Source organism: Acanthochromis polyacanthus, chromosome 21 (genome assembly GCF_021347895.1).
Source record: "Acanthochromis polyacanthus isolate Apoly-LR-REF ecotype Palm Island chromosome 21, KAUST_Apoly_ChrSc, whole genome shotgun sequence".
Classification (NCBI taxonomy): Eukaryota; Metazoa; Chordata; class Actinopteri; family Pomacentridae; genus Acanthochromis; species Acanthochromis polyacanthus.
In genome coordinates this window covers 16,284,346-16,296,406 of record NC_067133.1, presented here as the reverse complement: position 1 = coordinate 16,296,406, position 12,061 = coordinate 16,284,346, and the positions used below count along the sequence as shown (strand labels likewise).

The 12,061-nt window shown below is 43.9% G+C and overlaps 1 protein-coding gene across 12 annotated transcripts in view; it reads left to right on the top strand.

The window, feature by feature from the left end:
• srcin1a (SRC kinase signaling inhibitor 1a) overlaps positions 1-12,061 on the top strand; it is a 113,480-nt gene that overhangs the window by 28,694 nt on the left and 72,725 nt on the right. The window contains exon 1 of one of the 12 annotated variants that reach the window (XM_051941592.1): positions 10,899-11,036. The exons of 10 other annotated variants lie outside the window; for them this stretch is intronic. In XM_051941592.1, coding sequence (XP_051797552.1) covers positions 11,012-11,036 — 25 coding nt within the window. In that variant the 5' untranslated portion in view covers positions 10,899-11,011. Of the gene's footprint in view, positions 1-10,898; positions 11,037-12,061 lie in introns of those variants that run through there. One more of the 12 variants, XM_051941589.1, reaches the window with a different exon arrangement.

The following is a 12,061-nucleotide window of genomic DNA, read 5'->3' as shown; positions in this document are numbered from 1 at the left end:
GAAAAACAAAACCCTAGTTTGATCTTTGACGCATGCTAAGTGTTTGTGTATGGAAATCCATTTGCAAATAGAACTGAGTGAGCTGAGAAACTGTTCCTTACAGTTTTACAGCTACATTGAGAGTCTATGCCAAATACAGACAGTACGGCATTGAATATTAATGCACTGATCTGACACACGATACTGATCCATTCATACAGATTCCTGACGTACATGTAAGGCTGACCTTTTAAAATGCAACTACATTGGGGATCTTTTCTCTGAAGGGGTTTTGCCAATGAGGACAACATGGTTTAAATCATGTTGAGACAGCAAGATGGTTTTTGAATTTAGCTCGTTTGAACAGTCTGAACTGCAGCACTGAACTGTGAAACAGGAACTTTTTGTCCGTACTTAATTGCAAACTGCAGTTTTCTGCAGAGAGGCTGTGCAGATTCTCTCCCAGATGGCTGTACCGTACTTGCAGCCAGTCACCAGCTCAGAAGAAAAACTCTCCGCCCACACTCATGGCTTTCTGCATCGACAGACCTGACCTCCCAGTTCACACAGACACGCAGACACACACCAGAGCTTCTTTATTAATACTGTTGATGCTTCTGCCCTCAGAACATGTGGCTGCATAAAGCATAGCTGCTAATTTCCCACTGGCTGCTAGGTCAAGCGAAGCCTCATTAATATCAGCTGATATTAGCATACTGCAGATGTATGTATGTTTGTCAACCAATATATAAGAACAAACTGCAGCACAGAAATAGCTGGAAGGTGATTCAGAAATCATCACCTTTGCAAAGTTTGCCCAGCAGAAAGCTAACACATGTTGATTTTTGCAATATAATGCGTCTTAGTAATAACCAGAAAAGTACTCAGAGTGCAGTACTCCGACAAGGCTGCTCATTCCTTGTATCATTTCCGACGGTTAAGTCCTGATAGGTTCGCAGCGGTCGATTTGTAGTAGGATCGCAATCATGTGATCGTCAGCAGGCAGCTGACGTAGTGTTTCCTTGTTGTCAGCGTTACAAGGACACTGTGCCATTTTCAGTGATACAGAAATCCCGGATCCACTGCTAAAATCTAATCAATTGGTCCTTGTGTCATTTCTGACATTCCCTGAAAATTTCATGTAAATCCCTTGCTTCGTTTTTGAGTAATGTTGCTAAAAGACAAACCAACACCGATCAGCACATAACTACACCGCAATTACTTGAAAGGTAGTGTCTACAGATACGGACCCGTACCCGTAGCCTGTGGGCTACGGATACGGCACTTTCCATTTGCCAGACAGATATGGACCCGTATGCGAGTCTCGCGAGTCAAGAAGCTGCTAACCACTGCAAACTGTTGAAAGGTAAGCAAAGGTTAGGGTTAGGGTTAGTGTTAGTGTTAGGGTTAGGTTCAGGGTCCGTACCTGTAGTACCGATGCTACGGGTCCGTACCGCTAGCGTCTACCGGGAGTCACGTGACCAGATCTCACGTATCTGATTGGCAAATGGAAAGTGTCGAATCCGTAGGCCACAGGCTACGGGTACGGGTCCGTACCTCTAGCAACAACCTACTTGGAAAAACAAATGTTGGCAGTTGCCATCTTGATTGCTTATTGGGCGTGTTTGTATTTTAAAGAGTCCACTGAGCAAATTTTCTCTATTAAATCTAAAAAAAGGTCTTACCTTTTGTATCAACCTCAAAAATAGTTTCATTTTGTCTATATGTGCAAAATGTAAAAATAATGGGTGAAATGTATTATCCAACGCAATCAAATGGTAAAACACGTATTTCTGCATTAGTTTCGGCCTTGGGTATGCTTTATTTTTGTTCGTCTTGTTGCACGATTTAAGTTTGTTGCTCGAGGACACCTTGGTGTTCTGTTTGTGTTTTGACTAATTGTACTTCTTCAGCAATGATCAGGCTTTATCCTTGCGCAACATTTAACAGAGGTATTCATAGACGGCAACATTTTAAATACAATATAATCATAGTTCTCGTGCTGACAGTAATCATTAAGTCATTGATTAAGAAGTATGATTAAAAAACTGAATGTTTTCCAGCTAATTTAATCATAGATCATTCTGTGTTGATTAAGATAACAAATTGTGTGTACCAGATTAAATCCATTTCAAACACCTCTCATTTCACAGTGGCCAAATCAGACAATAAACAGCTACTTTGTGGTTATAGCATAGCACAGTGTTTGCCTTGATAAGCAACATATGCTTCACTGAAACTGACTCATGCTTTGCAGATGTATAAAGTGTTGTGGGTGTGTTGATTGACACCGAGCCAGGAATGAAGAGTGCAAATTAAATTTCATCAAGGGCCCCCTGAAGACCCAGATCTGCCCTGCTGAGCATGGAGAGCAGAGTATAAATCCTCCAGTACCCTCCATAAAGCACACATTTCCACTCTCGTAGAAAGAACAGGACGAGAAATGCTTTCATATAAAGCACACAAGTGCTGGTTTTGTTTTATGCGCCTCTGTGTTTTGTGTGTTTTACCACCTCTAGGTATTTTCTCCCTTTATTATCTCATTCTCCCCCTTGTGAACCATGATCCTCATTCGTATGGCATTCTACATTTTTACAGAAGGTACCAACAGATACGGCAGCTCATTACTGCTGATATTTTAACTTACTGTTTGATACAGATGTCTCTAACTGCAGCCAATTAAATAGCCAATTAGAGGATTCATTACCGACATCGTCTCTTTCTCCGCGCGTAGATTATCCATGTCAACATCTCCGAGACGGAACAAAAACTTCACTTTTACACTGTAAAACCACCTGATAACAGTCGAACCGAGTGATGAAACTCTCGTCTGGTTGTCTTAATGTCGGCGGAACCTCGTGTTTTTCTTTCTTCCAAGGACGTCTGGATTTGCACCGATAAGGTTGAGTGGTTAACAAACTGCCTGCCGAAGCCGTAAAGCCTCTTAAATAAGACGCGCTCGTAATTTGCCAGTCTGGAAATATTAATACTATAATGCAGGACATCAATATCAGTGTGTAGGCTAAAGGAGTGATGGATGTGTTTAAGTGTGACATTATAACAGAGCAAGAAAGGTGGATGGAGGGTAAAGCACAAGGACATATTGCAGACGTATAGTTTGGAGAAGCTGGAGTCAGGCAAGGTACACACAACGCACACAATGATGCACAAAAGCATCAGCGTAGGTTTGAGCTCTTCGAATACGCTCCCCCCTCCCCCCTCCTCTTCTTGTGTAGTTAAAATTCCTGTCGTCATAGCAGCAGTTTGATGTAGTGGTCCTCTCCTGAATGTGATGGCTGCCAGAGTGTAGGGCAGAAAGTTAAGATCCAGAGAACCACAAATTAACAGCTGAAAAGAGGGAGTGACAGAGTGTAGCCGTGACGGTGATAGCGCCCAAGTGCAGTACTGAGTAGCCAATATCCGATCGATATGTCACATAGTCCCATCCAGCTTCCCGTTGAAAGGCCCGGCCTACTCCCTTTGGATCTCCTTCAGACCTGACTGACTCTTGGTGTCCTCCAGTGCTGAATGCTAATTCATCCACTGTGCCAGGGGCCCATGTGCACTTTCTAACAGTCATTAAAAGCTGCTTAGGACGTCACAGGACACTGCGCTCCATTTTTTTCCCCATTGATTCCGATTTGAATGTTTTTAAGCCCTTTGTGCAATAAAATCTACATAATTAATGCATTTTTGGGGATTTTGTGCAGGATTTGTGACAGACATGGATAATCACATTCTCTCAGTAAACTGCAAACAGAAGCTGTCTCATATAACACAGTGACAGCTCTGTGTGGGAAACCATCCTGTCCTGTAGCCTTTGCTGAGTTTTTGAAGGATGAAAACTGCCCTCGTTCTCGTCATAGAACCGGGTGGTCATCAGGGACGGAAGATTGATGGATAGACCTTGAGAGGGCAGCTTCACAGAAGTGCTGACGTAGCGCAGCAACAAGATTAATGTAAAGCCCTGTCTATATTTGGAAGGCTATGTAACAATGGAATAGATTTGAGTTCTTACGTATGGGGTGTGGACGGTTCAATTTTTCATGCAGCCTATTTATGGCTCATTATTTTAGGCGTAAAAATAACATCCAGGAATTTCTCGACGTTACGGTTTTGAGGAAGTGCTGAATGTTGCATGAAAAATTATCATACAAGACTCTGGGAGCAAATTGCATTTTAAAAATACCATTTGCTATAAAAACACTTTAGCTGAACAGTTTGCTTTGCACTTAGTTAGAAAGACTCTGGTGCATAATCAGCAGCTAATTTGTATTTTCTCTCCTTTCTTCCGCTTTCTGTTGAGGGGATATTTTCAGAACTTTTCAGCATTGCAAGACGACCTCCTTTGTTCTGCCTGATGGTGAATCCTCTTGCAAGAGGAAACCGAAACGAACTTTTGGTTGTGTGGAGACGGAGGGCGTTTAGTTGATGAAGACTTGGTTGTTTTTGGTGGAAGTTACTCAAACAACACACAGCTGAGCCTGAAGCATGTAAAGTACAGCTCACTATGTGGGAAACAGATCTTATTTTGTGTTCCAGTTAGTTAACTTTTAGCTCTGTGTGCTGCAGAGCAGTTTGACAGCTCTTTACTGTCTCTCCTGAAGACTTGTAGCACTACAGCGTCGTTTTGAAATGACAAACTGTAGCAAACAGCAAGAATCTCAGACTGCTTTACTTTTTTCACACAGAATCAGTGATGCATCCAAGGATCAAATAATGTGCTTTTGTTTTTTGTGATTGGTATTAGCACATTGTGTTTTATGAAATCCAACGGCTGCTGCTTTCTTGGCCTTCTTACTTGATTTAATACAACATCCAGCTACGACAAGCAACCTTTAAATGTCTCTCTTCGTTTTCTTTGCTGTTGCAGAAGCCCAGAGATAAATGAGAGGAAAAGTTGACAAGAGTTTCCCTCTGAGAGAGCACATTAAACAGGCGGCACTGGGATTCTCTCATGGTCTTACATTGTAGCGTTTGAAAAAGCCAACATCCCAACATGGCTCTGCTGTCTGTTTTGGATTCCTCCTAGACTGATCACATCTAATGTTAATGTTGCTCTTGCAGCACCGACTCTTCCAGTGAAGGAGAAACTCACCCACACAGTGACGAACGCTGCCTGACACACATTCAACATCCCGCCTGGAAAAAAAAAAAGCAGGAATACAAAAGGGGTTCAAACGCTGGTTTCATCACTGCCATCACTCAGTTCGGCTGACTCATTGATGCGCCGTCTGACTTGGGTCATTTGTCACGAGGTGCAGCAGCTAGAGCTGTGGGGTTCCTGATCACATAAAACTGAGTTATGGTGGCCCAATAACATTGGATTACTGCGATGTGGGCTGGAGTACAGTCAACAATACCTCCGAGAGATCCTCTGAGAGGTATTAAGGGAAGAAGGGTAGATACAAAACCTAGATGCTGCCAGGGATGAGAAGAGATAGAAAACAGATGAGGGAAAAATATTAAAAGGGGGCATGGAAAATATGGAGGTAAGTGCTGACATACAGGAGTCAGTGGCTTAAAAGTGTAGCAGAGAGTAAAGGCCCACTCCCAAGGCAATACTAATGGTGTTTTGTGTGTGCATATATTTAAGTAGATGTGTGAAAATCCCAGCAAAGGTTGTTCGGGGTTGCTGATGTTCGAGCCTCCAGCTGAGGATCAAACGAAGGCAAAACTCAGGGAAACACATTTTGGGTTTCTTCTGATTTCGTGTGCTGCCTTCACTCCGTGTCAGAGATGGATGGAGCTGCAGTATTTCTACACCTCTCACATCTTCAATTACCTGGGTGCACAACCTCGGGGCAGGCGTTTTGACTACTATTGGAGAGGAAAGCGAAGCGCAGAGGTAGAAGTTTGTTTGCAATTTCACATAAGACAGAAGGAAAAAGTCGTCATTTGTCTCAGCGCAGACCGCTCTGTCTCAGTGACTCACATCCATTGTGAATGCGTCAGAGAGATTACCTAAACGATACTCAAGTGTCCTTAAATGAGGCAATCTGGACAGCCCTGCCTATCCATTACTGTTAGCGTCATGATTAGCTTGCAGCCATTTACTCAGCAAATCCATCCATCCTCCCTTTCTGCTCTTAACTCTCTTTCCCCTTGCACTTCTGTCTGGGCCCCTCTTCCATTTTGTCAGTGTCTGCGTTTTCTAAGACCACTTCTTATCGGCTCAAGGTTTTTTCCTTTCCCTTCTTTCCTGAACTTCCTCTTATCTACGTCGTGGCTCGGCCCGGCGGGGCAGAGATGTCCTGTGTGGCCAAGCTGACGTATAATGAGACAGGTGCTTCTTCTTCAGCCACCCACTCACACAAGAGATACCAGCTTCATCCCTCTTCCACTAACTCTATCTATCCCTGCGCGGGACAGATTGTTTACGTGCCGTGTCAAAATAAGATCTAGTCCAAAAGGTCGCACTTGTTTTTGCTGTGCTGTCATTACAGTCTCACTCCCTTGCTGTCTCATCTCAAGATGCTCCAGTGGAAGATAGCATTAATTAGCTGCAGTGTGGGAGCAATTCTATACAGCAGGTTGATCTCCTCCTACTTTGCCCACAGCTACACACCAATCCCCCTCATCCACTCCTGATATGTCTCATTTTTGCCTCCATCAACCTGCCGACTGACGCTGCTTTCACTCTGTACCACCCAATCTGGATTTCACGTCCTGTCACACTGTATTTTGTCAAAAATTTGATAACACACGCCATAGATGTGCATGAACCAAGCTAAACGAGGTGGTTCCAGTTTGTGTACAATTAGGAGACACAAGGAAGAAAATAAATGTGTGCATATGCATGTAAAGTTATAATGTTGCAATATATACAATGAAACAATGTACAGTAAATCTGTCTACCATTGATTTAATGATACCAGTACTGCTGTTCTAGCCCTTAACACTCTGAACCCCAAATAGTTTTTTATGAATTTTCTGCCCCTGTCACAATTTTTATTCACTTTTGACTCATTTTTCACCACAATATGAAGCCCTGCACCTCTATGGAAACAGCACAACCATGGATGGAAGTACAGAGAACTTAAAAATGTATGTTAGTGCAGCATAACAAAGTTATTCCCATAAAGCATAAAAATGAAGAAAACTGTTTAATTTCTATGATTGTAGTTTTATGAAAATTTCAAATCAATTTCTAAAACAATTTTCCAAATGCCCCCAGGTGTTACCAAGACTGGAAGAAAAGGACATGATTCTACATTTTTAATTTGTTTCCTTTAATTAGTCTAAGCACAGCCTGCGGTTCAATCCAACACGACAAAAAGTCCCTGAATTTTTGTCAGGCAATTGCTGGTCTCAGCTGAGCCACTAAAGGCTTCACAGTTGCACCAGAGAGCACAGAATTTTGTTGTTTTGACAGAATCTTGTTGATATAAATGGTGCATTTTGCACTCATTTTCAAATAAGACATAAAATAAATGGATTTTCATGAAATATGATTTTAAGCTTGGATTTGGTCACATCTGAGTTGAGTAGTTCAAAGACCTTCAAAATAGATGAAAATCTGATTCTTGTCTATTTACAGTTGTTTTTTTGTACCTTGCCAGTGAGCCTTTATAATTGGCTGTCTGGTTTAATTTTTCTCTTCTCCTACTTGGACTGTTTTTCTTAGCTCTGCATCTTGTCACAGCATCGTATTGCATTGCTGTATCCACTAAGCCATGTCTACTTTTTCTGTGTTTATTCTGTGTAGATGGATGCACCTGTACACAGGGTTGCTACTGTCAAGCTTCCCTGCACCATGTATGGTGGAGATGGAGCTTCGGCAGGGAGGGTGCACAAGTTTCACCCATCCGCTCATACATTACAAATGATGCGGCACCGTCTAGGATGAAAACACTGTGAGGCAGAGAGGAAATGTTAGAGGAAAAGGTGTCAAGTAGAAGCAAGATGGTGGTGCAAGGGAAAAGAATTGGAGAGAGAGGCGGATAGAAATGGGAAGATGCAAGTCTGTGATAAGCGATGCTTTTGTGAAGGAGAGGTGGGACAGGGGTGTAGGAGAGTGGGAGGTGGAGAGATGGTGGAAAGGGTGGAGAACTGAATAAACATCAGGATGATTGAATGTGATGGAGAGAGGTGGAGACGGAGCCTGTTTCCCAGATGCCTCGCTCGAAAGATAAAGGGGAAAGAAGGAGCCATGGTGCTCTCCGGGGAAATGCTGGGAGGAAGGAGAAGAGGAAGTGGGGAATAGGAAGAAGGGGCAAACAGGGGGCAAGTGGAGATCTCCAGTAATACAGGCAGGAAAAAGCGGGACAGGATGTTAAGCAGCAGGAAGGAGACGGACAATATATTGTGCCCTGTGTTCCATAACCAATTATGGTCTGTAATGGCCAAATCATTTATTTGCTGATAGAGCATAATTGCACGTCAAACGGTTTGACTAGTGGTAACTGAGCTAATAAATCTCAAATGATTTAGTGCAACCACACAGGCCTGCACAGACACAGACGCAGCCACACACACTCAACATGGATCATTGAGTGTACGCCAAAAGTAGGGAGTGTGATCCTATCTGCTTCCCGAATCACAAATCCCCTCTCTCCTGGAGCATTAAGTAAACCTGCGGAGATGCTAATGCAATTACGGCACGCTTGTTCTGTACACAAATCAGAATAATTAAAAGGTCAAAGAGGACACAGTAAGCCATTAATATCTCATCTGTATGTATTTGTAGGTGCTAAATTGCTCGGTGAGTAGAGGGTTGTTTTTCAAAGGAAGGGGATACGCTGTTTTTGTTGCACGTTGTTTACTTGTCCTTGTGAGGCATTAGCTCACTGCTTAACAACACGCTTCTTCCCTCTGTCACTTACCCACATAGGCACAAAAATAGACGGTGTGAACACCGACACTCACGTCCCACGCAACGCATGCATGTGCACAGCTGATACGCGGTAAATAATTAAATATGTGTGCATGTGTCTTTGTGCATGGACTCTGCGGGGAGCAAAGCTGCTTGTTCGGCAGTTGTCGAGCTCTATGTGGCCATTGTTAACCTTGCACCACTCAGCAGGTGAAGCTCTGCACAGGGTAAGATATCTGTGGGTGTCACCCTCTGCTCCTCAGGAAGTTGCGGGTGGGCGTTTGTCTCACAACCCCATACACTCGCACAGTGACAGTTTTTTTTAAGTGAGTGGAGCCTCTTTGGTGCCTCCGCTGGAGGTCATAAACATCTGAAACCATCATTTGTCCAGCAGATTATTTGTTATTCCACCGACTGACAATGGTAGCCTGTTTAAATCGCAAAGAAAAATGTGAGCTGTTGAGAAAAAAGAAGCTCTAAAAGTGTTCTATGATGGAGTAAACCGCAATCAGCACATTTATCATGCCTCTAGCATGCATACATTTTTATAAGATCTTTGTAATGTAACATAACATAATTTTGTGTATTTAGTCGAGAACTCATCTTTATATAATCAGCGAGCTCACACTGGCATCAGTTATCTCATTTCATTTCATTATTTATGCATGATTCTCCAATTAGTTTCAACTAACTCCATAATTAGCAAATACAGCTTATATTTAGTGTTTTGAACATCACTGAAAAACACACCATTGCATTGAAAATCAACTATTTTCTTCGATTTTGCACACATTTACTGCATTTCAAATGTTCCTAAAGAATAGAAATCGATGAAATCTAGGAAATCTGTAATGTTTTTCTGTTTATTCCACTCACATCATGGAGCACAATGACCTAAAAAAAACACAATGACAAAAATGAATATAGAAAATTAAGAAAATTCACCCTCTTGCAGCAGATTCCTTCTCACTGTGCAGATTATTCCCTGGGATGCTAGCTATAGGAGGTCTTCACTTCGATGGTGGGCTTGACCTTTTCCTTATTTTTGTGAGATCCGCTCAGGTGCAGATCCGGACTGAATCTAACGTGTTCATTAAAAGATTTCTCCAAGGAGCAGGCTGCAAAGACTTCGCCTTGGTTGTTGGTCAGCTTGATTTGCTTAACATGAACCTAAGCTCGGGCCCACTGGTGTTAATTACCCGCTCCTCTCACCTCCCCAACCTACGACTGGATATCTGTATCTGAGCGAGGAAGCTCCCTGGGGGACATAAGTGTGTATATACACCACTTTGATGGGGCTCTTTTTATTAGAGCAGAGGAAGACGCACAGATTGACATTTTCGATTCGCTGGGTGGAGTCGGCCCTGCTGGTACAGATTTCGGAGATGGATGAAATTAAATATAAAGACGCTTTTTTTTTCTTAGGTTACGCAGAGGGGAATCAAAGCAAGGAGGTGGCGAGGGAAGAGTGGAGGCAGATGGAGGTGAAAGGGGGGAGGATGGGGGAAGCAGGCAGGGAGCGGAGGTGTTGCCGGGGTGACGGGAGAGGAGGATGAAGCGGGACGTGCCAGTGGAGCGACTGTAATCTGGGGCTCTGGCCGGCTGACAGGACGGTCATAGACACACATACTTCTGCTCAATCCACGGCCTCCAGCGCAACAGCCAGCGAGCACAGGTCTGCAGTCAGCAGCCAGTCGGAGGTGGCCAGTCTGTAAGGTGTTTTAGGGCCAGAGCGAGCCATGTTTTTGTCCTCGCTGCCCCGCGAGCTTGGCATGACCGCTCGGATGGACATAATGAGGAAGAGAGAAAGAGGAAAGAGAGAGCAGCGAGTGAGACAGACAGCCAGGAACACACAAGCAGGCAGAGAGAAAAGAGACAATGTTCAGAACTGGCAGCCTTACTTCTCTCTCTCAGAGTTTCTCTCTCACTCCCTGTGTGTGTGTGTGTGTGTGTGTGTGTGTGTGTGTGTGTGTGTGTGTGTGTGTGTGTGTGGCTTTTCTTTCCCATACTCCTCCTCTCGCTCCCACTGCTTTCAAAATCCTTTTGTTCCCTCCCCGCTTCCCTCTCTTTGATTTTCTTTTTTTTTTGGTTGTACACAATATTCCGACTAAGCCAGTGTCCCGGTGTGGTGGCATCGGCAGGGGATGAGTGAGGAGATGGGTGGAGGAGGGATGGAGTGACTCGGAGTGAGGGCTAGAGGGGCTGAAAGGAGCGCGGATGGAGAATGCCGGGAAACCCTCAGGTGGGCGCATGGAGTGGTCCCCTCTCTCCGTTAATGTGTGTCCTGATCCCTTTTATTTCCCTGTCTCTCTTCCACCTCCTTTCCCCCTCTCCACTTTGTTTTTAGGGCACACTTTTAACTCGGCGGATTTGCTCGGATGCTCGTGGTATTTAGTCTTGGTAACTTGCAGCACTCGGGGACTCTCTGGATGTGCGTGACAGTGCTTTTTGTGTATCCGTGCGATTGCGGCTGTTGTCATGAGAGTCACGTAGCGCTGCTGTCTGCCTCTTGCCTTGCCTCCTGTATGTTCAAAGGCTGTGGAGCTATGTGGCTCCTCTAGGACTCAAGCTGTTGCTGCTGCCTCATCCATGACAAGCTTCTTCACAAACTCAGCCGTGGCGTCCCGTGTGCCCTTTGGGAGTTTTTAAGTCATTTGTAGCCAGTCAGTTTAGGTTCATTTGATTTCTATTGTTGCCTCTTCTGCTGCTGCGCTGATTCATATTTGCATTTTGTTTTTTTCATTGCAAGAACTTTTTTTTGTTGTTGCTCTTGAAGCAGATTTGGATTTACATTCTCTACTCGGGGTCCTGCTATCATTCATATATATTTCACGTTTCTGTTTCCAAGGAGATGTCAGCATTCCAAAATAAAAGCCTCTCAGTCAGTCGATGTTGCCACTCCCTTTTCCAACATGTCCCTGCTGTCTGCTCATTTTTGGTGACCGTATGATCTGGTGAAGCTGCTTGGAAGATGTTAGCAGGACAGCTGGGCAAGCTACACCAGTTATTCTTCATAGTTACACCATTCTAATGACCTCCGTGACAGTGAGTGTGTTGTCGTGTGACCACACAGCTCAAAGAACAGCGAGGACGCTGACAGTTTCTCTCTAGATATTCCATCATGGTAACCTCAGCCGAAGTGGTGAGATGTTAACGCAACGCCTTCACACTCCAATGCAGGGATATGACAGTAATGGGGTGTGTGTATGGGTGTGTTCATGTGTGTGTGTCTTGAAGTTCTCATTAGCCCGCAGGGTTTCAGTCAAT